Below are 26,639 nucleotides of genomic sequence, written 5' to 3'. Positions count from 1 at the left end.
TTGATTGACAGAAAGCACAGGTAGGCATTAGTTAAAATGGTTCCTGCTTTCCATTTCCTGGCAAATACTTCTTTCACACTTCACAACCATTACTTTTGACCTCAATTTTGTGTTTAGTTTTCATGGCAAATCAATGCAACACCCATGTAATGTTTAGTGAAGCACATTTATTCTAATTTCTACTATACTCCTTTGACTCAAGTACATTTTTTTGTGCATCATCTTCTGCAGCTTGTCTTATTTCTCAATTCAGATGCAATACTTTACCTATGTAAGGAACTGCAAACTGTACACACAGTAGTAAATTCAAGTATACATGTGGTATATTTCAGCCTGGTTAACAGTGTCGCCCTCAAGACGAAGAAAAACATGCATAAATCTGATTTAGTAATCACAAAATTATAACTACCTAAGTGCAAACTGTTCCAAGCAAGGCTTTGCTGGTGATATCAGTGGTTTTCTGATTATTGCTGGGGATATTGGATTTAGTGTGGTAGTACTTCCATGCAGTCATAAATATATCAATGTGCTCACAATTTTAGCCAGTTTAACAAGTGCTCAAATAAAACTGCATACACAGAAGCTCCACACAGGGAAGCAGTGAGCTTCAGAAAATAAATCATCAAATAGTGTTGCGATGCATAATTCACAAGTGCCACAGACATGAGTTATGTTGGCCAGATCAAGAGTGGTTTATTTTACTTAATTCAATTTTATTTTGTCCTATATTTCATTTATAATTCAGAGTTTTCAATGTTTATTCATTATTCCTTAAATGAATGGACAGCATGAAACTCTACTCATTTCATGTGTACTTTTTCAATAGAAGTTAGACTGATGAATTAATGAGGCATCTTTGCAACTTTGATCTTCACAGTTTTGTTGGACCACAAGGGGGAAAGGCAGGAATTAATTGCTATTGTTTGTGTGACTGAATTAAAACAGCAAGAAATGGGAACATAAGAAATAGGAGCAAGAGTAGGCCATATGGCCCCTCGAGCCTGCTCTGCCACTCAATCAGATCATGGCTGATCTTCGACCTCAATTCCACTTTCCTAAGGAGATATCCAAAGTGGCAGGAAGAGGGGGCAGATGAGAAACAGAGTAGAGAATAAGCGTACAAACAATTTCAACAGTGGCGAATGATCCATGCAAACCACCAACTGCAAATACAATTACTGAATAAACGCAGCTTGCAGCAACCCCCTGAATACAATAAAGTGAATGGAAAAAGTGAATCGAAGTAATCCATCAAAATATAAAGAAATGTATAAAAAGGCTTTCTTGAAAATTGATTGACGTTAAAGGAAACAAATAGAGCCAAAGTACTTGCTCAGTGTATATATTTTTTTTTAGGTGGCACTCAATTATTATTAATCTTTTTGTGAACAGCTTCTCCACAGAGAATTGAACCAGACAACAGGTGTTGTACTGATATCAGGAGTGACTTATTGCACAGCAGCCTATATAATTAGACTTCATTTGTGAGAAGACTTTTTCTTTTTAGAAAGAATTTCCAATGAGTTTTACTGTGGTCTTAGTTAACTAGTCTTCTTCATTAAATCAGAATGTATTAACAAGAAATTGGAGGTGGTAAAAGACGACTATAAAGTTGCAGAGTGCAAGATACTGATAACACTAGGGTAGATTTTCAACTTGCCACTAGGACATAAAACTGGCATTGCAGATGGCCTGCCCATTATGGAAACCATTTTCATTTCCATCGATTTCAGGCAGTTTCTATAATGGGCGGCCCACCCACAATGCCAACTTTACGCCCGGATGGCAAGTTGAAAATCTACCCCAGCATATCAGTGATCCACAAAAACAAGTGCAGTCAGTTTGCCTTACACTGGACTATGGCTGCGTCTTTCCACAGGTTCAGTGTCACGATTTAAAAAAAAACACCGAGAACTGTGAAAGGCTTATTGAATCTGAAACCCTAGTAAGGTATTTTCTGATTAAATGCTCTATTGCAGTTAAATAATTTTTTTAAAAAATAGCTTCTCTTTTCAATAAACTCTAATCTTTCTCACTTGTCCATCTATCAGAGCCCTAGGCTGTGTGACAAAAAACAAACATACACTCTTTCCATATAAAGATGAATATAACGTTTTAAACACCCAAAAGCCAAGAATCTGAATAAACCGCCAATAGTACAAAGGCAGTACAGTTTGTGAGAAGTACTACGAACAAGAACTCAAGGTTCCCAGATACCTCAAGGGCTCCACTGTGCACAGTAATAACCTTATTTAATATTTTCTCTACTCGGGCTAGCCTACCACTATCACCTGTCTGACTGTCTTCTTGATAGATGCGAGAATTCCAACTTGAGAGCCTGGTGTAGCAGGGTGGAGTTTTTGATTTTAGTATAAATTAACTGTGAATAATAACTAGCTTAAAAAATATTTTTTTTTAAGCAAAACATCACAACAGCTTAATGGGCAAAGCCACAGCCAGTACAAAGAGTAGGGCTGAAGCTTTGGGGGCAATTCCAAGATTTACAGAGGGGTTGGGGGTGGGAAAAGAAAGGACATAACCCCATTCCAAAAAGAGTCTCTCTCTCTCTCTCTCTCTCTCTCTCTTTTCCTCCTTCCCCCCTGCACCTGTGGTACAGGGTGCTGTTTAGTGCATTGAAAAACAATTAAAGCTACAAGGGAACATTTTGTTAAGAGGGATCAGGATCTGTGCTGAACCTGATAAAGGATTCAAACAATGATTCTGATAGGTTCAAGATTAACTAGACAATTAAATGTATAGCACATTAAAATTCCCTGTCATTTAACAAAAGTGAGTGAGAAACTGGTCTTAAAAACAACTCCCATCACTATTTACAGTGATCAGTCAATATTCACCCTATGAATGAATGGGACAACTTAAATTCCACCCCAAAGGTCATCACTGTAGATTTGTTTCATTTGAGGTCCAAAAATGTCATAATGGTTTTAACTAGCCAGTGGTAATGATTACCAGTGGTTACCCTCGAGTTAAATGAGTAAAGTATAACTGATCCTCATCAGGCTGGAGCAGATTATCTTCTAATGTATACAGTGCTAAACAAACTTGATTAGTGCTAGACACTAATTACACTTTCAGATATAAATCCCATCAATTGCTTTACACTGCACCGTGGCCTCCTGTCTTTCCACAAGTTCAGTGCCACAATTTTTAAAAAAAAACTTCAAGAATTGGTCAAAGGCTTATAGAATGTACCAAACCTGAAACCTAGTAATGTATTTTCTGATTAAATGTTCTTTTGCTATTAAATATTTTTTAAAAAATAACTTCTCTACTCAATAAACTCTTATCTTCCTTATTTAACTATCTATCAGAGCCTCAGGGTGTATGACAAAAAAACATAATTCATTTGTACGTATTAAAAGGCCATGCTTTGTAGTTTAGTGCCTTGCTCAAATGGAAACAGAATTTGGCTCTCATTCAACTGTACAGTTCGAAGGGTAAAAAGGGAAAAACTTTACTTTGTTTGGGTGGCAGCACATTGAAGATTGGCTGAAAAATAGCCAATCTTCATTTATCCAATTCCCATTATACCACCTGCGTAGTCACTTTTAAAAGTATAAAACAAGTTGCACGATCAATTGCAAATTTTTTTTCCAGTAACACATCTCACAATCATGAGGGTGCAAACTGCATAGTGAATGGGTTGTTTATTTTGTCCTGCCAGTGTTGTCTAATTGCTTTTCAAGATAAAATCGACAGTAATGGTTGGAGCCAACTCCTATTATCACCATTTTCTGATGGCTTACTCATTTTTTAATTCCAAGTAGTGAGGTGGAGGAGATCAGCTTCAATATGTTCCCCCCCCACCAACTCAGATTTAGCAGTGAGTATAAGAAAATGGTGTCAACTGCTTGATAACCTTTTGTGGACCAGATCACCACCTCTCCAAAAAGTTACTAGTGTGCTAGTAAATGCTGTTTTGACCCCAGTGACAGATGAAAAACTCAACTACCAGAATGAAAAGCACCCAAGTAACTGATATAAATGGGAACATAATATAAAACTACCAATTACAAATTGGAATGAGCTAATACTTTTCCTGTGCTACGTGTTACTTTCTGCATCATTTCTCAGCTTATACCAGCCACAAGAACATTGCAAGATAATGACTAAGGGCCCAAAATCGTCATTTCTTTTGACCTGAATGGCAAAGACTGTCAGACATAATCAGTCCAAACTGACCAGAAAAGTACAAGACTCTATAGTGATGTTAAATCATGATGTCAGTCAGATTTATGAGGGCCTCTGGACTTTTGAGTTAGTTGAATAGTCAGCAGATTGATATGAATTGCAAATTACTGGCTGTCTGGATTGCTGAAACTTTATTCTGTGATGGGTCTTCAACAGAAAATGATTAATCCTAGTCAGATGAAATCTATTTATTGGATCTGTTAGAATACGAGGTTGTAATAATAAAAGTATGAAAACAGTAAGTTTATAACAACTATTATAACAACTGTATGGATCAGATATCTCATACCAATTTCTGTGAAATTTTAGGCATTTTTATATCATGTTTGCTTTAAATGTCAGTCTGAGGGGGTGTATTTTTATCCATTGGGATTTTTGTAATTGCGCGACTTACACTGATTATCAACTGTTCAGGGAGTCTCAGAAAGACATTTTGCTTGTATTGATACTGAAAGACTATTGCAATTCTGTACTAAATTTTCTATCATAAAAAAGTCATAAATGAGCTGTAAAATATTGTGCTGCAAAGTATTCATATGGCATGCTGCAGACATCTAGTGGTATTAAAAGAGTTGTGCAGCAATCTGTTCCCAGGGACTTTGTTAATGAGGTATTCTGTACATTAAATCTTTGACATCCTGACAAATCTAAACATCAGCAAACCAATAACATTTTCACCATGTTAATATTTAAGACAGAGGAGGTATTAAAAAAAGTGGTTAAAAACATAAAGTGGAGAACTAAACACTTGACAGTATTGTAGGAAATTGGGGGTGTGAACGAATCATCTTTTCTCTTATTCAACTCTGATTTATTTGCAATTTATTAAGTACAATCTGGACAGTTTAATTTACCATGTCCCAGTCATACCAAAACTTCAGGACGTATTTAGAAAAAAAGATTAACGTTAAATGATTGCTATTTAAAAAAACACACACACACAAATGTGCAGTGAAAACTCAGTCAGACTGTCACTGGTGTCTTATAGTTCAGATTCTGACCAGGGAGACGCCTGGCAACATTTTCATGGTCTTCTTATACTGCTTATTGTGGGACAGTTTGGCGTTGATGTTTCTATGTGAAACAGATTCATTGTTTGTAATAACTTCAGTATTTTCTACACAAATAAGGAAACAACTTGTCAGAAGCTATTTGATTTATAGGTTACCTTGGTGATAAATGGGAAATAAGAACATAAGAAATAGGTGCAGGAGCAGGAGTAGGCCTTACGGCCCCTTGAGCCTGCTCTGCCATTCAGTTAGATCATGGCTGATCTTCAACCGCAACTCCACTTTCCTGCACCATCCCCATGTCCCTAGATTCCCCTAGAACTCAAAAATCTATCCATCTCAGCCTTGAATATATTCAATGACTCAGCATCCACAGCCCTTTGGGGTAGAGAATTCCAAAGATTCACAACCCTCAGCGTGAAGAAATTCCTCCTCATCTCAGTCTTGGATGGCTGACCCCGTATCCTGCGACTATACCCCCTAGTTCTAGGCTCTCTAGCCAGGGGAAACAATCTCTCAGCATCTACCCGGTCAAGCCCCCTCATAATCATATATGTTTCATATTTATATGAGATCACCTCTCATTCTTCTAAACTCCAGAGAGTATAGGCCCATTCTTCTCAACCTCTCCTGATAGGACAACCCTCTCATCCCAGGAATTAATCCAGTGAACCTTTGTTGCACCACCTCCAAGGCAAGTATATCCTTCCTTAGATAAGGAGACCAAAACTGTACACAGTACTCCAGGTGAGGTCTCACTAAAGCCTTGTACAACTGTAGTAAGACTTCCTTACTCTTGTACTCCAATCCCCTTACAATAAAGGCCAACATGCCATTTGCCTTCTTAATTGCCTGCTGTACCTGCATACTAATTTTTTGTGTTTCTTATACGAGGACAACATCCAGGCTTGGGCTGATAAGTGGCAAGTAACATTGGCGCCAGACAAGTGCCAGGCAAATGACCATCTCCAACAAGAGTCTAACCACCTCCCCTTGACATTCAACAGCATTACCATCGCCAAATCCCCCACCATCAACATCCTGAGGGTCACCATTGACCAGAAACTTAACTGGACCAGCCACAAATACTGTGGCTACAAGAGCAGGTCAGAGACTGGGTATTCTGCAGCAAATGACTCACCTCCTGACTCCCCAAAGCCTTTCCACCATCTACAAGGCACAAGTCAGGAGTCTGATGGAATACTCTCCAATTGCCTGGATGACTGCAGCTCCAGCAACACTCAAAAAGCTCGAAACCATCCAGGACAAAGCAGTCCGCTTGATTGGCACCCCATCCACCACCCTAAACATTCACTCCCTTCACCACCGGCGCATCGTGGCTGCAGTGTGTATCATCCACAGGATGCACTGCAGCAAGTTGCCAAGGCTTCTTCGACAGCACCTCCCAAAACCATGATTCTCTACCACCGAGAAGGACAAGGGCAGCAGGCACATAGGAACAACACCACCTGCACATTCCCCTCCACATCACACACCATCCCGACTTGGAAATATATTGCCGTTCCTTCATCGTTGCTGGGTCAAAATCCTGGAACTACCTAACCTATCAGCACTGTAGGAGAACCTTCACCACACGGACTACAGTGGTTCAAGACGGCAGCTCACCACGACCTTCTCAAGGGCAATTAGGGATGGGCAATAAATGCTGGCCTTGCCAGCGACGCCCACATCCCATGAACGAATGAAAAAAAGGACACCCAAGTCTCTCTGAACACCAACATTGAACAGTTTCTCACCATTTAAAAAAATATTCTGTTTTTCTATTCTTCCTACCAAAGTGAATAACCTCACATTTCCCCCACTTTATACTCCATCTACCACCTTCTTGCCTACTCACTTAACCTGTCTATATCCCTTTGCAGACTCTTTGGGGTCAATTTTCGGATGTCCGAGCAGGTGCGTTTGTGGTGGGGGAGCTCCTAAAATTGGGGATTCCCGGAGTAGGTCCAGAGTCTGGCTCCAACCCGTCCGCTTCCGGGTTCCCCAATGACGCGAATCAGTGTGCACGCAGCCCCCACATGCGGGACTCCCACTGGCAATCAAAGCCGGCGGGATCCCACTTAAGATCATTATCTGGGTACTTGCGGTTGTTTACAGACATCATTAGTTGGAGGATTTGAATTTTGGACTACCCAGAGCGTGTTTGCCATGCTGGGTGAAAGACTCCCTGTTTAAACAGACATGTTGCAGCCAGCGGCAGCTACAAAGGTCCATTTAACAGGTGCGGGGTAAACCCTCATTCATTGCAGCAGGGCACTCTGTCACCTCAAAGTTTTACCTGCCACACTGTTGTCTCCACACTCCAAATTATTAAATCATACCCTAAACTCTGCTGTCCAAACACGTTTACTTACATTGTGGACCCCCTCACACTCACACAGTCAGGATTGGGGGGGGCGGGGTTCCATTGCTGCATTCATCACTCCATTGGAGGACGAGCAACACCACCAGCCTCGAAAGGCATGCCGCCACGTGGAGCTACACAACACAGTGCTGCGCCACAGGCACCTGCACAAAGTAGTCGTGCAACTACACATACACCCACTGTAGGGTGACCCAATGGATGGCATGAAGGGTGTCCATGGAGAACCTCATGAAAGGACATTATTGCAAAAGTCAGTCAAGAATGGCCAAGACGTGGCAGTAGTGGTGACAAAATAATATGTAATATATTTGATTTCTGATCAACTCAAGTAAAAACCATGACAAACCCTCAAACACCCTTGTGCATCCCCTTCATGCTCACGACATGTTTGCCTTACGCTTCCTACTACACATACATGATGCATGCCCTGTGGCTGCAGCACAGGTTGTGGCAGGTTGGGTGAGGCTGACAGTGAAAGAGATACATCAGAGGGTGAGTATGAGATAGAGCCACGAGATTGTATGAGGATTGGGTTGAGTGGTAGTGGTGGGATGAGTACTGGCGAGGTGAGTAAGTGCAGGTAGGATGAGCTTTGAGTAGGTGTGAGGAGTGATGTGACAGAGTAGTGTTGGCAGTGCAGAAGGAGATGTGGGGTGGGGGTGGTGATGTTTTTTTTTATTCGTTCACGGGATGTGGGCGTCGCTGGCAAGGCCGGCATTTATTGCCCATCCCTAATTGCCCTCGAGAAGGTGGTGGTGAGCCGCCTTCTTGAACCGCTGCAGTCCGTGTGGTGACGGTTCTCCCACAGTGCTGTTAGGAAGGGAGTTCCAGGATTTTGACCCAGCGACAATGAAGGAACGGCGATATATTTCCAAGTCGGGATGGTGTGTGACTTGGAGGGGAACGTGCAGGTGGTGTTGTTCCCATACGCCTGCTGCCCTTGTCCTTCTAGGTGGTAGAGGTCGCGGGTTTGGGAGGTGCTGTCGAAGAAGCCTTGGCGAGTTGCTGCAGTGCATCCTGTGGATGGTACACACTGCAGCCACAGTGCGCCGGTGGTGAAGGGAGTGAATGTTTAGGGTGGTGGATGGGGTGCCAATCAAGCGGGCTGCTTTATCTTGGATGGTGTCGAGCTTCTTGAGTGTTGTTGGAGCTGCACTCATCCAGGCAAGTGGAGAGTATTCCATCACACTCCTGACTTGTGCCTTGTAGATGGTGGAAAGGCTTTGGGGAGTCAGAAGGTGAGTCACTCGCCGCAGAATACCCAGCCTCTGACCTGCTCTCGTAGCCACAGTATTTATATGGCTGGTCCAGTTAAGTTTCTGGTCAATGGTGACCCCCAGGATGTTGATGGTGGGGGATTCGGCGATGGTAATGCCGTTGAATGTCAAGGGGAGGTGGTTAGACTCTCTCTTGTTGGAGATGGTCATTGCTTGGCACTTATCTGGCGCGAATGTTACTTGCCACTTATGAGCCCAAGCCTGGATGTTGTCCAGGTCTTGCTGCATGCAGGCTCGGACTGCTTCATTATCTGAGGGGTTGTGAATGGAACTGAACACTGTGCAGTCATCAGCGAACATCCCCATTTCTGACGGAGTGTAGGGGAATGAGTAAGTGTACTCACTTTGGCTGACCTACTTAGGTCATTGAAGCGCCTCCTGCACTGTATGCAGGTGCGTGATATGTTGGTGGTGCTGGTGACCTCCTCTGCCACCTCGAGCCAGGCCTTCGTGTTGGCAGAGGCAGGCCACTTCCTCCCGTCCGCCGGGAGAAGATCTCTGTCCTCCCCCTCCTCCTCACCCCATCCAGTAGGACCTGGAGTGAGGCATCATTAAACCTGGGAGCAGCCTTCCCACTGGACTGCTCCATGCTGTAATTTTGGCTCCTTTCTGCAGCATCAGTCAGTGGAGGACTGCCCCTTTACATAGGGCTCCTCCAGCTGACAGCCTACGATGTGGGTGTGCAGTCCGCCCGCTGCGCAGCTTTCCAGCACGAAACCCAGAAGCCAAGATAAGTGGCTTCAATTTACTTACGATTGCGTGAGGAACCCACCGATTTTACTGAGCGGGTTACCCACGCGCCCAGTCGACCCTCCGCTGGCAACCTGCCTCCCTCCTAATATCGGGCCCTTTGTGTCCTAGCTGTGTATCATCAGCAAACTTGGATACATTACACTCGGTCCCTTCATCTAAGTCATTAATATAGATTTTAAATAGCTGAGGCCCAAGCACTGATCCTTGTGGCACCCCACTAGTTACAGCCTGCCAACCTGAGAATGACCCGTTTATCCCTACTCTGTTTTCTGTCCTTTAACCAATCCTCTAGCCATGATAATATATTACCCCCAACCCCATGAGCCCTTACCCTGTGTAACAACCTTTTATACGGCACCTTATCGAATGCCTTTTGAAAATCCAAATATACTGCATCCACTGGTTCCCCTTTAATTACATTCTCAAAAAACTAATAGATTTGTCAAACACGATTTACCTGTCATAAAACCACGTTGACTCTGCCTAATCATATTATGGTTTTCTAAGTGCCCTGTTACCACTTCTTTCATAATGGATTCCAGCATTTTCCCGAGGACCAATGTCAGGCTAACTGGCCTGTAGTTCCCTGTTTTTTCTTTCCCTCCCTTCATGAATAATGTGGTAACATTTGCTACCTTCCAATCCACTGGGACCGTCCCAGAATCTAGAGAATTCTGGAAGATCATAACCAATGTATCCACTATCTCTGCAGCCACCTCTTTTAGAACCCTAGGATATAGGCCATCAGGTCCAGAGGATTTGTTGGCAATAGTAGTGGAGTCTAATTTTAACCAAAGGGTTTATGAGTAAGGATTTTTTACAGTGGGAATGGAAAGTGGAGTTGCCAAACAACCAATTGGAGGCTCTTAAGCGTTCTGTGTATGTCAGGTCAGGTGTTAAAACCTGCTACCGTAATGACAGTAGGCGGTAATACCTATGACGAATGCCAGGCGATGGCTAAGTAACCCGGCCACCTCCAGAAAGTGCCATCCGCTTTGGCTGGATGAGCATCCGGTGAAGGCTAGTGGGACCCTTAATGGAGGAAATACCATCAAAAGGCACAATATGACAATCTTCCAAACACTGCTGACAGTTAGTTTAATTGTACAATAACACAATAAAGAAATAAAGTGTAAAATCTAATCATTTTGCAATCTCCATGACACTTAATTGGTCTAGTACCAAAACACTATGATTTTACCAAAATTAACATTTATGAGTAAATTCTACAATTATACAAGAAAAACAGTAAGGGTTAATTAAATTTACAATTGTAATTTTTTTTCAAAAGGTTGTCTTTCAATACTTTAAGGCAGATAAAGTTAATAAGATGGTTAATAAAAATGATTGATATATTTAATTTAAAAACATCTGTAAAATATTTGATCGTCGAAATATGTTGCAACCTAAGTGTAGCATTTTAAGGATTTGAAGTAACTTGGCAAAACAAACACTACATTCCTTGCAAAAACAATTTTCACAGCTCTACACTAATGAATAATGGTGTAAAGACCCACCCCCTTACAAATTTAATGGCAGCTCATATTGTCCTCTGACCTGCCTCTCCACAGGGGTCAGTAATCCATTTCCACACAACATTACAAATACACAAGGCCTGTAGATGTCTCAACCAGAAGGACTAATCACTCCTGCCTATAGGAGACAGCTTTATTAACAGCAGGCAAAAACAAACAGCTTTTCCCCATCACATCAGAGAAAAAGAAGTTGGATCAGCTTTCTCTTACAGCACATGCAACTAATAATTTGACAGTCAAGTGATTTGCAATTAGATTTTTCTATTGAAGGTTTCTTTTCTAACACATTACTTTTCTCAACGAGTTCTTTCCTGCATCTTGTAATAGTGTAGAATATTTATTTTTGTAGTGCTATTATCCAAGCATCATTACTACAATTGTTCATATGCCACAATAATTGCAGATCTGCATTTTATTCACAAACAAAAACAAACATTAAAAAGTAATGATGCCAAATTATCACTGACGAAATTAAGCTAAAAGTGTGTATTCCTTGATTACTTTTAAAATTGCTCACTCTGAATGTAGTTGTTGAAAAAATAAGAGCTTTGTAAAAATGCCTTTCCAGCAACTCAACTGTTAAAACTGTAAAGTCATAAATATGCGAGATGTTTACATTAAATCTGCAAGTAAAAGAGTCAATTTATTTTCAACATTAGATTGGTCATTGAAGTGTTTAAATAAGAGAAAGAAAAAAATTAAAGCATGACAAGTAGCTGTATGTTATAGTAGCATTTGAGTAAAAAGTACTCAACAGCATTGAAAGGTTGCGTGCAGTACTGCCATATACATTTTACAAATGATTACAACATGGTTGGTTTCAAGAAGGAAATATTATAATTGTTCAATGTTCTGCAGGTTGATGCTTTGTTATTTTGTAGATAGTTTAGTACTTATTCAATGGCCAAAAAACACTAGAACACAGCATGGAAGAGGTTAGTGCAGTATTTAACATGGTTAAACTCTTTGAAAGGTAACGGGATAGAGTTTCCACTTTGGGCGCAATCAGGAAATTATGCCCAAAATGCGCTTGAAATTGCACTGATTAGGTTACAGTTCAAATCTCGGATAAACTAGCATAATCTCACACGCAAAATCTTCCATGAATCAGCGGAATAGAACATAATAGTTTTCTTTTGCTTTCCATTAAAGAGTATTCCTTGATGTATTTAAGAGTGGTAACCTGGTGGAGTTTTATTAATACAGCTGAAAATGGGTTTATCACCAAAAATAAGCATTTTTAATAACAGTGTCCAGTCCTTATTTGAAGAGCCTTCCCTAACCAGTGGAAACACAGAATGTCGACATGGGGCGAGGCGATTTTCATGGGCGGGGTATGATCCAGGCGAATTGAATCTTAAACCAGCGTAAAAGATCGCGGAAAACAAAAACATAAGTGATTTTGGGCATAACTCACTTAGGTTTAAAATTCCCTTATCTTTTGCGCTGGAATCTGGGCCACAAAAGTGGCGGAAACTCCACACCATTAAGTTTATCATTTAATTAGGAGAACATTGTAATCCTAGATGATTTGACATGTTCACTTAAATTTCCTACAATCTGATCTCAAGACTTACAGAATATTATTAAAGCCCATGGGATTAAAGGGACAGTGGCAGCATGGATGCAAAATTGGCTAAGGGACAGAAAGCAGAGAGTAGTGGTGAACGGTTGTTTTTCAGTCTGGAGGGAAGTATACAGTGGTGTTCCCCAGGGGTCAGTATTAGGACCACTGCTCTTTTTAATATGCATTAATGACGTGGACTTGGGTATAGAAGGTATAATTTCAAAGTTTGCAGATGACACAAAACTCGGAAATGTAGTAAACAATGTGGAGGATAGTAACAGACTTCAGGAGGACATCGACAGACTGGTGATATGGGCAGACACATGGCAGATGAAATTTAACGCAGAGAAGTGTAAAGTGATACATTTTGGTAGGAAGAATGAGGAGATGCAATATAAACTAAATGGTACAATTTTAAAGGGTGTGCAGGATCAGAGACACCTGGGGGTGTATGTACACAAACCTTTGAAGGTGACAGGGCAAGTTGAGAAGACTGTTTAAAAAAAAATGGGATCCTGGGTTTTATTAATAGAGGCAGAGAGAACAAAAGCAAGGAAGTTATGCTGAACCTTTATAAAACACTGGTTAGGCAGCAGTTGGAGTATTGTGTTCACTTCTGGGCACCACACTTTAGGAAGGATGTCAAGGCCTTAGAGAGGGTGCAGAAGTGATTTACTAGAATGGTACCAGGGATGAAGGACTTCAGTTATGTGGAGAAACTGGGTCTGTTCTCTTTAGAGCAGAGAAGGTTAAGGGCAGTTTTGATAGAGGTGTTCAAAATCATGAATGGTTTAGATAGAGTAAATAAGGAGAAACTGTTTCCAGTGGCAGAAGGGTTGGTAACATAAGAAATAGGAAGAGTAGGCCATATGGCCCCTTGAACCTGCTCCGCCATTCAATAAGATTATGGCTGGTCTTCGACCTCAACTCCGCTTTCCCTCCTGATCCCCATATCCCTTGATTCCCTTAGTGTCCGAATATCCATCAATCTCAGTCTTGAATATATTCAATGACTGAGCATCTACAGCCCTCTGGAGTAGAGAATGCCAAAGATTCAAAACCTTCTGAGTGAAGAATTTTTTCCTCGTCTCAGACGTAAATGGCAAACTCTTTATCTTGGGTCTATGCCCCCTAGTTCTAGACTCTCCGGCCAGGGGAAACAGCCTCTCAGCATCTACCCTGAAAAGCCCTCTAAGAATTTTATACGTTTCAATAAGATCGCCTGTCATTCTTCTAAACTCGAGAGTATAGGCCCGTTCTACTCAATCTCTCCTCATAGGACAAACCTCTCATCCCAGGAATCAATCCAGTGAGCCTTCGTTGCACTTCCTTTAAGGCAAGTATATCCTTCCTTAGGTAAGGCGACCAAAACTGTACACAGTACTCCAGGTGTGGTCTCACCAGAGCTCTATATAATTGCAGCAAAGCATCCTTACACTAATACTCCAACCCCTTGCAATAAAGGCTAACATACCATTTGCCTTCCTAACTGCTTGCTGTACCTGCACGTTAACTTTCTGTGATTCGTGTACAAGGACACCCAAATCCCTCTGAATACCAATATTTCTTAGTCTGTCACCTTTTAAAAAATATTCTGCTTTTCTATTCTTCCTACCAAAGTGGATAATTTCATATGTCCCCACATTATACTCAATATGCCACCTTCTCGCCTACTCACTTAATTACTTTGCAGCCTTTTTGCGTCCTCCTCACAGCTTACTTTCTCACCTAGCATTGTATTGTCAGCAAACTTCGGTTCCTTACACTCGCTTGATTGGGTGGATGCGGTAAGGATGTTCCCAAGGATGGGTGAAGCTAGAACTAGGGGGCATAATCTTAGAATAAGGGGCTGCTCTTTCAAAACTGAGATGAGGAGAAACTTCTTCACTCAGAGGGTAGTAGGTCTGTGGAATTTGCTGCCCCAGGAAGCTGTGGAAGCTACATCATTAAATAAATTTAAAACAGAAATAGACAGTTTCCTAGAAGTAAAGGGAATTAGGGGTTACGGGGAGCAGGCAGGAAATTGGACATGAATTTAGATTTGAGGTTAGGATCAGATCAGCCATGATCTTATTGAATGGCGGAGCAGGCTCGAGGGGACAATTGGCCTACTCCTGCTCCTATTTCTTATATTCTTATGTTCTTACTCGGTCCCCTCATCTAAGTCATTGATATATATTGTAAACAGCTGAGGCCCAAGCACTGATCCTTGTGGCACCCCACTAGTTAAAACCTGCCAACCCGAAAATGACCCATTATTCCTACTCTGTTTTCTGTCCGTTTACCAATTCTCAATCCATGCTAATATATCACCCCCAATCCCACGAGCCCTAATGTGTAACATCTTATCGAATGTCTTTTGAAAATCCAAATATCCTACATCCACTGGTTCCCCCTTATCTACCCTGCTAATTACACCCTCAAAAAACACTAATAGATTTGTCAAACACAATTTTCCTTTCATAAAATCATGTTGACTCTGTCTAAACATATGATTTTCTAAGTGCCCTATTACTACGTGCTTAATAATAGATTCTAGCATTTTCCCTACTACTGATGTCAGGCTAACTGGCCTATAGTTCCCTGTTTTCTCTCTCTCTCCTTTCTTGATATATCTTGCCTTTCCTCCTATTCTTTTCAATCTTGATGTCCTTTTTCTTCACCTCTGCTCCTTAGTTTTAACATATATAGAATTCAACTCGTCAAAGACTTTTTCATCAAGTCAGTGCCTCCTTTAAGCAGGATGGAACAACTATCAGTACTTTCTAAAACAAATCATGAAAGAGAAACATGATAATTAAAAATCACAAAACATAGAATTTCAGCGTAACAACAAATGACTTACCTTTGTGTTGAAGTTCAGTGCGTTCTGTGATGTTTTATAGAGCTCTGGGTATTTCAGCATGTTTTCCTTTCGACACGATCTCTCAAATATTCCCAAAGTGAGGGGAGGCAAAGCTGTGAAAATCTGACACAGACATACATAAAAATGGCAAGCTGAATAAACGGTGTTCTTTGTTTCTTCCTTTGCAATAGCAGCATTAAAATGGCGCCACAAAATATCAACAATATAGATAGGATAACAACAGCTGAACACCACACTCCAGCTGCATGCCATCCATGTAATGCACATCTTATGTATTGTAGCAGTAAGTTCACAAATCTGATGCACAATTTGAGACTTACAAACTATGTCAGCCTGAAAGCTCCATTTCAGTTATTAGAAAGAAATGTACCACACCACATTTTGTGGCATGAGGTAGTGGTCAGATGTGCTCTGTTACATTGTACCCCCATAAATCCCTGGAACACCTGCTATAAATTGTACCATTTAAACCAGTATGGTACCAGTTGAATAGTACCAAAACTATACATTGAAATGTTTTAAAATCACATTTTTTAAACTATAACCAAAGTAACTACAATCAAATATTTTGATATTTAGACTTTACTGGAAACATAGCGACTGACCAAAGTTCGCCGAGTCTGAAGATATTTACCGCACCGCAGTCCTACCCACCTACATCGACATTTTGGGGACCATTCGAATTTCGCTTTGAGTCGACGTGAAACCGACCAGGATATCCTGAATCGCTGGCTCAAGACCCTTTCCCTACTGTGTTTGCGATGCACCCAACTTGAACTAAATATCCAAATAACGAATACACTTACCACATTGTAGAGGCCAATGCACCACCGTTCAAAGAGAATCTGTCCTGAGAAGCCATTCACAAAAGCAAACCAGATCTGGAAGTGAAATAAAATAACATCAATGAGCTCTCCTATAATAGAGTTTTTAAAAATATAAATGATAATAAAAAAAAATTAAATCTAATTTTTTTTAGTACAGGGAAATGGGATTAGTTTTGGATTGCTTTAGGAAAGAGCAGGCAGAGTCATGATGGGCTGAATGGCCTCTTTCTGTACTATAAACCTCTATGGTTCTATGGAATGGTCTATGCTTACATGGTCTATAAAATGGAGGAAAGTTCTATACCACACCACTCACATTCCTCACCTATAAAAGTAGAAAAGTCTTTCACCCTCCAAAGATAAGATGTTCTCCCTCTTTAGGTTTCCATGCCCACCCATGGAAACCTCACAACTCATCTTAAAAGGTGGAAAGGTGATGTGTTTAGAATGTAAGAGAATAAGAAAAGGCCATTTGACCCATCAAGCCTACTATTCCAGCAGGCCACATGCAATCTACCCCATTTTAAACTTTACTCCATCTAGTTAATGTCTTGGGGACTATATCTGAATAAATATTTCCTGATCTCCAAATGTAAACAAGCAAATCTGAAGGATAAGAACATAAGAAATAGGGGCAGGAGTAGGCCATCCGGCCCCTTGAGCCTGCTCCGCCATTCAACAAGATCATGGCTGATCTTCTACCTCAACGCCATTTTCCTGCACTATCCCCATATCCCCTGATGCCTTTATTATTTCTGGGGTAGAGAATTCCAAAGATTCACCACCTTCTGAGTGAAGAAATGTCTCCTCATCTCAGTCCTAAATGGCCTACCCCTTATTCTGAGACTGTGATCCCTGGTTCTAGACTCCCCAGCAAGGGGAAACATCCTCCTTGCATCTATTCTGTCGAGCCCTGTAAGAATTTTGTATGTTTCAATGAGATCACCTCTCATGCTTCTAAACTCTAGAGAATACAGGCTTAGTCTATTCCATCTCTCCTCATACGACAATCCCGCCATCCCAGGAATCAGTCTGGTGAACCTTCGTTGCACTGCCTCTATGGCAAGTATATCCTTTCTTAGGTAAGGAGACCAAAATTGTACATAATACTCAAGGTGTGGGCTCATCAAGGCCCTATATAATTGCAGTAAGACATCTTTACTCCTGTACTCAAATCCTCTTGTAATAAAGGCCAACATACCATTTGCCCTCCTAATTGCTTGCCGCACCTGCATGTTAGCTTTCAGTGATGCATGTACAAGGACACCCAGGTCCCTTTGAAAATCAACATTTCCCAATCTCTCACCATTTAAAAAATACTCTGTATTTCTGTTTTTCCTACCAAAGTGGATAACTTCACATTTTTGCACATTATGTTCCATCTGCCACATTCTTGCCTGCATACTTAGCCTGTCTATATCCCCTTGAAGCCTCTTTGCAACCTCTTCACAACTCACATTCCCACCTTGTTTTGTGTCATCAGCAAACTTGGAAATATTACATTTGGTCCCCTCATCCAAATCATTGATATAAATTGTGAATAGCTGGGGCCCAAGCACCGATCCCTGCGGTACCCCACTAGTCGCAGTCTGCCAACCTGAAAAAGACTCGTTTATTCCTACTCTCTGTTTGCTGTTTGTTAACCAATTCTCAATCTATACCAGTATATTACCCCCAATTCCATGTGCTCTAACTTTATTTACCAACCTCCTGTGTGGGACCTTATCGAAAGCATTCTGAAAATCCAAATATACCACATCCACTGGTTCCCCCTTATCTATTCTACTAGTTACATCCTCAAAGAACTCCAATAGGTTTGTCAAACATGATTTCCCTTCCATAAATCCATGTACACTCTGCCTAATCCTATTATTATTTTCTAAGTGTCCTGTTATCACATCCTTTATAACAGATTCTAGTGTTTTCCCTACTACAGATGTCAGGCTAACAGGTCTGTAGTTCCCTGTTTTCTCTCTCTCTCCTTTCTTAAATAGTGGGGTTACATTTGCTATCCTCCAATTTGTAGGAACCGTTCCAGAATCTATAGAATTTTGGAAGATCACAACCAATGCAACCACTATCTCTATAGTCATCTCTTTCAAAACCCTGTGGCGTAGATCATCAGGTCCTTGGGATTTATCGACTTTCAGTCCCATTAATTTCTCTAGTACTATTTTTTTTTACTAATACCAATTTCTTTACGTTCCTCATTCTCGCCAGACCCTTGGTTCTCTGGCATTTCTGGGAGGTTTTTTGTGTCTTCTTCCGTGAAGACAGACACAGTATTTGTTTAATTTCTCTGCCATTTCCTTATTCCCCATTATAAATTCTGCCGTCTCCGTCTGTAAAGGACCCACATTTGCCTTCGCCAGTCTTTTCCTTTTTACATACCAGCCATCCTCACATCTCTTAATGGACAATTATCCATCACAAATTATCATTTCAGTATTTGATCATCTCAGTCTCGTTAATCCTCATAATCTCTATTCCACTCCCAATCAGCTATTTCCATAGCTCATTTTTGCACAAGTAATCGACAGCACCAACTGCTTTGTTGAGTGTCTGTTCCGCATATCCACTAATCTGGTTCATGTGTTCTTCTATTTTCTAGTCACACTTGAGGCTTATTAATTTCAAATGTGTGTGTCTTATTCTGTGCCCAACCTTGTCCAAGTTCTTGACAATATTCCAAACTTTGCTGGACTAATGATCTATTCTAGGATAGAAACTTGTTTGGGCTTGTAGTCAAATGCCTTTCAGATGTATCCTACCACTTGACCAGTATGTCAATCTCATTAGTAACGGTCTTGGCTTGTGGTAGGTTCAATTCCCCAGAATTTTAGCACATAATCACATTCCAGTGCATCAGTGAGGTAGTTCTGCATTGTCAGAGGTGCTGTTCTTCAGATTTAATATTAAACTTCCTATTGTGAAGGCTCAGCTGAGCATTAAGGATCGAAGAGAGTTATTTTAAGAGGAGCAGGGTGTTCTCCCAGAATCTTGGTCAATGCTCTCCCATCAACTAACAGAAAACACATAGTAAAATACAGATTCATCTCATTGCTGCTTTCACGATCTTGCTGCGCGAAATTGGATGCTACATTTGCCTACACAACAATAGTCACTGTACTTCGAAGTAATTCACTATGTGAAGTGCTTTGAGTCATTTGAGATACGTGAGGAAATTTCTTTCAGTTAATGTTCTGGGATGGCGCACCCTCACATATTTCTCTCCCTCCTTGTGAGGAAGCACTAGCTTTATAGAATCATCGAAAGTTACGGCACAGAAGGAGGCCATTTGGCCCAATGTGTCCGTGCCGGCCGAGAAAGAGCTATCCAGCTTAATCCCACTTTCCAGCACTTGGTCTGTAGCCCTGTAGGTTACGGCACTTCAAGTGCACATCCAACTACTTTTTAAATGGGTTGAGGGTTGCTGCCTCTACCACCATTTCAGGCAGTGAGTTCCAGACCCCCACCACCCTCTGGGTGAAAAAAATTCTTTTCAGCTCCCCTCTAATCCTTCTACCAATTACTTTAAATCTATGCCCCCTGGTCACTGACCCCTCTGCTAAGGGAAATAGGTCCTCCCTATCCACTCTATCTAGTCCTGTCATAATTTTATATACATCAATTAAATCTCCCCTCAGCCTCCTTTGTTCCAAAGAAAACAACCCCAGCCTATCCAATCTTTCCTCATAGCTAAAATTCTCGAGTCCTGGCAACATCCTCGGAAATCTCCTCTGTACCCTCTCCAGTGCAATCACATCTTTCCTCTAATGTGGTGACCAGAACTGTATGCAGTACTCAAGCTGTGGCCTAACCAATGTTTTATACAGTTCTAGCATAACCTCCTTGCTCTTATATTCTATGCTTGGCTAATAAAGGAAAGTATCCTGTATGCCTTTTTAACTACCTTATCTACCGGTCCTGCTACCTTCAGGGATCTGTAGACGTGCACTCCAAGGTCCCTTTGTTCCTCTACACCTCTCAGCTTCCTCCCATTTATTGTGTACTCCCTTGCCTTGTTTGCCCTCCCTAAATGCATTCCCTCACACTTCTCTGGATTGAATTCCACTTGCCACTTTTCTGCCCACCTGACCAGTTGATTGATATCTTCCTGCATTCCTGCAGTCTACAGCTTTCCTCTTCACTATCAACCACACGGCCAATATTTGTATCATCTGCAAACTTCTTGATCAAGCCCCCCACATTCAAGTCCAAATGATTAATATATACTACAAAAAGCAAGGGACCCTAGTACTGAGCCTTACTGAACCCCACTGGAAACAGCCTTCCAGTCGCAAACACACCCGTCAGCCATTACCCTTTGCTTCCTGCCACTGAGCCAATTTTGGATCCAACTTGCCACTTTCCCTTGGAACCCATGGGCTTTTACTTTTTTGCCCAGTCTGCCATGTGGGACCTTGTCAAAAGCCTTGCTAAAATCCAAGTACACTACATCGAACGCCTTACCCTCATCGACCCTCCTTGTTACCTCCTCAAAAAATTCAATCAAGTTAGTCAGACACGGCCTTCCCTTAACAAATCTATACTGACTGTCCTTGATTAACCCGTCCTTTCCTAAATGATGATTTATGCTGTCCCCCAGAATTGATTCCAATAATGTGCCCACCATTGAGGTTAGACTGACTGGCCTGTAATTACTCGGTCTATCCCTTTCTCCCTTTTTGAACAACGGTACAACGTTAGCAGTCCTCCAATCCTCCAGCACCACGCCTGTAGCCAGGGAGGATTGGAAAGTGATGGTCAGAGGTCAGAGTCTCCGCTATTTCCTCCCTTGCATCTCTTAACAGCCTGGGATATATTTCATCCAAGCCTGGTGATTTATCTACTTTCAAAAGATGCTAAAACCCTTAATAATTCCTCTCTCACTATGTTTATCCCATCCAATATTTCACACTCCTCCTCCTCAACTACAATATCTGCATTGTCCCCCTCTTTCGTGAAGACAGAGGCAAAGTATTCATTAAGAACCATACCCACATCTTCCGCCTCCACACATAGGTTACCTTTTTCATCTCTCATAGATCCTACTCATTCCTTAGTTATCCTCTTGCTCTTTATGTATTTATATAACATTTTTGGGTTTTCCTCGATTTTACTTGCCAGTATTTTTTTCATGGCCTTTCTTTTTTTCCTAACTTCCTTTTTAATTTCACCCCTGCACTTTCTATACTCCTCTAGGCTTTCTGAAGTATTGAGCTCTTGGTGTCTGACATAAGCTTCCCTGTTTTGCCTTATCTTACCCTGTCTGCTCCTTGTCAACCAGGGGGCTCTAGATTTGGCAGTCCCACCCTTTTTCTTGGTGGGAACATGTTTACTCTGAACCCCTTGAATGCCCCCCACTGCTGACACTGATTTACCTTCAAGTAGCTGTTTCCAGTCCAGTTTTGTTAAATCATTTCTCACCTTAGTAAAATTGGCCTTTCCCCAATTTAGAACTTATACTCCTGTTTTATCTTTGTCCTTTTCCATAACTATGCTAAATCTAATTGAATTATGATCACTACCCCACCAAAATGCTCTCACACTGATACTCCTTCCACCCGCCCAGCTTCATTTCCTAAAACTAAATGCAGAACTGCCCCCCCACCTCTCTTGTTGGGCTTGTTACGTACTGGCTAAAATAGTTCTCCTCAATGCAATTTAAGAATTCTGCACCCTCCATACCTTTTGCACTGATTGTATCCCAGTTAATATTAGAGTAGTTGAAATCCCCTACTATTACTGCCCTATTGTTTTTGCACTTCTCAGAAATTTGCCTTCTTATTTGCTCTTCTATCTCCCTCTGACTGTTTGGCAGGGGGGCGGGGGCGGCTATAGTACACTCCCAGAAATGTGACTGCCCCTTTTTTGTTCTTTAGCTCAACCCATATGGCCTCATTTGATGAACCTTCTAACATATCATCCTGCCTCACAGCCGTAATTGTTTCTTTAACCAATATTGCCAACCCCCCTCCTTTTTTATCCCCCTCTCTATCTGGTCTGAAAACCCTGTAACGAGAAATGTTGAGCGTCCATTCCTGCCCCTGTTTAAGCCATGTTTCAGTAATAGCTAAGACTTTGTACTTCCACATGTCTATCTGTGCCCTTAGCTTATCTGCCTCATTCACTATACTCCTTGCATTGAGGTATAGACTATTAAGCACTGCCAAACTCCTTTTTTGTCTAGTTTCTAACCTTTGTTTCCTCTTCCTTCCAAACCCATTTACTAATTTTCTGCCTTCCATTTCCAGCTCTGCTTCTCTCCCTTCTAAATTTACGCTCAGGTTCCCATCCCCCTGCCAAGCTAGTTTAAATCCTCCCCAACAGCATTAGCAAACCTCCCCATGAGGATATTGGTCCTGGCCCTGTTGAAGTGCAACCCGTCCAGCTTGAACAGGTCCCAGCTCCCACAGAATTGTTCCCAATGCCCCAGGAATCTAAAGCCCTCCCTCCTGCACCGTCAATTCATCTGCTCTATCCTCCTATTTCTGTATTCACGAGCATGTGGCAGCGGGATTAATCCAGAGATTACTACCTTTGAGATCCGGCTTCTTAATGTCTTTCCTAACTCCTTAAATTCCTGGGGCATTGGGACTGGTCCTTCCAGAGAGTGAGATGCACTCAGGGGACTCCTGCACTACTTGCCTGGTCCTCCTTGTCTGTCTGGCGGTTACCCATTCCTTCTTTGCCTGCACTCTCTTAAGCTGTGGGGTGACCATCTCCTGAAACATGCTTTCAGCACATCTCCAAACAGTATTGAAGATTATGAGCTCACTTCATAGGGAATCATGGCCATGAACACAATCTACACCATGATACATAAAAGATGCAATTGGTCTCAAAACTGAGAATGGGCACAAAATAGCAAATATTCTGCATGATAACTTCCTCCTAGTATTCATAAGGGAAGTCACAAGTCCTTTACTAGAGATAACCAAAGTAAAATTAATGGGTCGGATTTTGCTCTGAAAGTAATGGTGAGGCTAACTGTTAAAAATAACAGTTATTTCAGTGCATCTGGTACAGCAACTTCCGACAACCGCACATGTGCAGTTAAACCCAGAAATCTGAAAGATGCCCTGCTCCTCCGTAAGCTTCGTGATAACTGCACCTCGGCGGCTGACTCACCGTTCAAATGCATACAGCAGCGTGAAGCTTCTGCACTGCCCTGATAGACACACAATAATCGCCAAAGAAAGGTATGTCAAGTTTTTTTAAAAAAAGTCTAAGCACCCTGTTAATGATGGCCAAACAACTTCTCTGGTACTGAAAATTAACTTTTACAAGTGCGAAGTTTCATTCCTTCAGATTTTAATTTTTATTTGGACATTAAAAAAAAATTTTTTTTTTTTTAAAACTTTAATTCAATATTTCTTACCCTCCCTTTATTTTGCTTTCTGTACCTGATTTGACATTGAATTCACTATTCTAACTTATACTTCCTGGTCTGACTGTGCTGTTATTAATGATGCTTCAATCTGATTGGTTAAAGAGATACACACCAACTTGCCCCGTTCACACAGGTCCCAGATGCCCGGGAGAGGACGTCACGTTGGATTGAGCGCCCGGAAGAGGAACTTGCATGAAAAGTCAATGGGCAGGTGCAAGTTTAACAAACGGCAGGCGCCGTTCATTCGCTGCTCGGAGCAAAATCCAGCCTGAGGAATGGACAGTATTTATCTTATCCCAAAATGCTGAGAAAGACTAGGGAGAAAATTTGTGAGGCACTGATAATCATGGGGAGTCACTGGATATTGGACAGTCACTGTATTTTGGAGTGGTACCAGTAGATTGAAGACAGGCTAATGTGGTGCCCATATTCAAAGAGGGTAACAAAACAGAAACAGGCAACAAAAGACCCATTAGTCTTACTTTAATTTTGTGTCAAATAAAACAATCGTTTATAAGGAGTAAGCGTGAGAATTATCTGTACAACAATAACCTAGTAAACAGCAGTCAGCAACCTGGCCAACCTTCTTGAATGTTTTTGAGTAAGTGATAACCCAAATAGACTGCTGAAAACTCTATGATGTGGTGTACCTTGATTTCAAAAAAGGCATTTGACAAAGTTCTATACAAATGGCTATTAGTTAAGATCAAAGCTCTGGGGTTCTAGCATAAATATTGGGAATAGATTAAATAATTGGCAGAAGTGTAGAAAATAAAGGGTACTTGTTAGAAGAGTTACATTGGGAGTTATCTTATAATTATGAGTTTGATGCTACCATATTATCAAACAATTCTATGAAATTTGCACTTTTAAGATAACATAACATTTAAGTACTACAAATGGTTCTATTAACTGAATATGTAGTCGTGTTATTCTACCGAAGTATCACAGAATATTTAGCGTGCTCATTTATTGCTCCATGTAAATTAAATTGTTGCTGAAAGCTTACAAGGGTTACAAGATACGGCTTACAATTTGCCCAGTGGCTTTTCATACATAATTGCTGACTGAAGATGAAATATAAGCAGTAAAACTTAAAAAGTATTAGAGGTCACAAAGAATCAATATCTTGCCAGTGGCCGCTATGAGTTGCTACTTTTGCAAGTATCTGGTCAGTGTGGGTGGTGGCGCAAGTAAAATAGACAAGTTTTAAAAAATCTTGTATTTACTGAGGCCGAATAAATAGTAGCTCACCAAAATCCAGTTCCCAAAATTCGCCTATGGCCAATGGCTGGCTGACAATCCAAAATTCTCTATAGCCCAGACACCACACGAGAAGGCACATGCCAAATTACCTGATTGCAGTAGCTCAAAGCTATGTCAACATGACCAACAGGTACAATCGTGCAGTGATTATGTTACTAGACTAAGAGTAATAATGAGTAATGCAAGTTCAAATTCCACCATGAGAATTTTAATACAGTTCAAAAAAAATCAGGAAATAAAAAGCTGGTATCAGTAAAAGTGACCAGTGTCGTAAAAACCCAACTGATTCACTAATGTTCTTTAGGGAAGGAAACCTGCCGTCCTTACCAGGTCTGGCCTAAATGTGACTCCAGTCTCACATCAACATGGTTGACTGTTAACGGCCCACTGAAAGGGCCTAGCAAGCCACTCAGTTGTCTCAAAATCGCTACCCAGAGGTTCAAGATGGCGGCCCATCACCAGTTTCTCAGGCAACTAGTGATGGGCAATAAACGCCAACCATGCCAGCAACACCCACATCCCAAGAAAGAATTTTTAAAAAGGCAGCTCTAGCAAAATACTATTACCATTCACTAGATACCTGAGTTGTACATAAGCTAATACATCAGGCCAACTCTATGACTCTGTATATAATGGAAAAATAGAGGGTGGCGAATCTTTGGAATTCTCTACCCCAGAGGGTTGTGGAGGCTCAGTCAATGAGTACATTCAAAACAGAGATTGATAGATTTCTAGATATTAAAGGCATCAAGAGCTATGGGGATAATGCAGGAAAATGGCATTGAAGATGATGATCAGCCATGATCTTGTTGAATGGCAGAGCAGGCTCGAGGGGCCGGATGGCCTACTCCTGCTCCTATTTCTTATGTTGTTATATACGAATGGTGACTGAAGAACTATCATAATATTAAAAAAATCTTTGGGTAAATATATTCTTGTAAAAACTAAAATGAGAATTATACGTGACATTATTAGGTTGACACCTGGCCATCTTTAACATATCTTTAACATATCTTTAACATCCTGCAAGATGTGGGAAGTCATGGACACTACCAGTGTCCCTGCCGGCCATATGTGCAGGAAGTGTGTCCACCTGCAGCTACTGACCGATCGTATCTCGGAGCTGGAGCTGCGGGTGGATTCACTGTGGGGCATCCGCGATGCAGAGAAACTCGTGGATAGCACGTTTAGCGAGTTGGTCACACCGCAGGTAAAGGGTGTACAAGCAGGAAGTGAATGGGTGACCACCAGGCAGAGTAAGAGGTGCAGGCAGGTAGTGCAGGGGTCCCCTGTGGCCATCCCCCTCTCAAACAGGTATACCATTTTGGATATTGTTGGGGGAGATGGCTCACCAGGGGAAGGTGACAGCGGCCAGGTTCATGGCACCGTGGCTGGCTCTGCTGCACAGGAGGGCAGGAAAAAGAGTGGCAGAGCTATAGTGATAGGAGACTCGATTGTAAGGGGAATAGACAGGCGTTGCTGCGGACGCAACCGAGACTCCAGGATGGTATGTTGCCTCCCTGGTGCAAGGGTCGGGATGTCTC

At 41.5% G+C, this 26,639-nt stretch overlaps 1 protein-coding gene across 1 annotated transcript in view; it reads right to left on the bottom strand.

Annotated features, from left to right (window-relative positions):
• atp8a1 (ATPase phospholipid transporting 8A1) overlaps positions 1 to 26,639 on the bottom strand; it is a 417,286-nt gene that overhangs the window by 66,611 nt on the left and 324,036 nt on the right. Inside the window, exons 27-28 of the mRNA XM_067988311.1 lie at positions 16,413 to 16,487; positions 15,586 to 15,708 (exon numbers count right to left, since the gene is read on the bottom strand). Coding sequence (XP_067844412.1) covers positions 15,586 to 15,708; positions 16,413 to 16,487 — 198 coding nt within the window. The remainder of the gene's footprint in view (positions 1 to 15,585; positions 15,709 to 16,412; positions 16,488 to 26,639) is intronic.

This window comes from Heptranchias perlo, chromosome 1 (genome assembly GCF_035084215.1).
Source record: "Heptranchias perlo isolate sHepPer1 chromosome 1, sHepPer1.hap1, whole genome shotgun sequence".
Classification (NCBI taxonomy): Eukaryota; Metazoa; Chordata; class Chondrichthyes; order Hexanchiformes; family Hexanchidae; genus Heptranchias; species Heptranchias perlo.
This window is presented reverse-complemented; position numbering and strand designations above follow the sequence as displayed.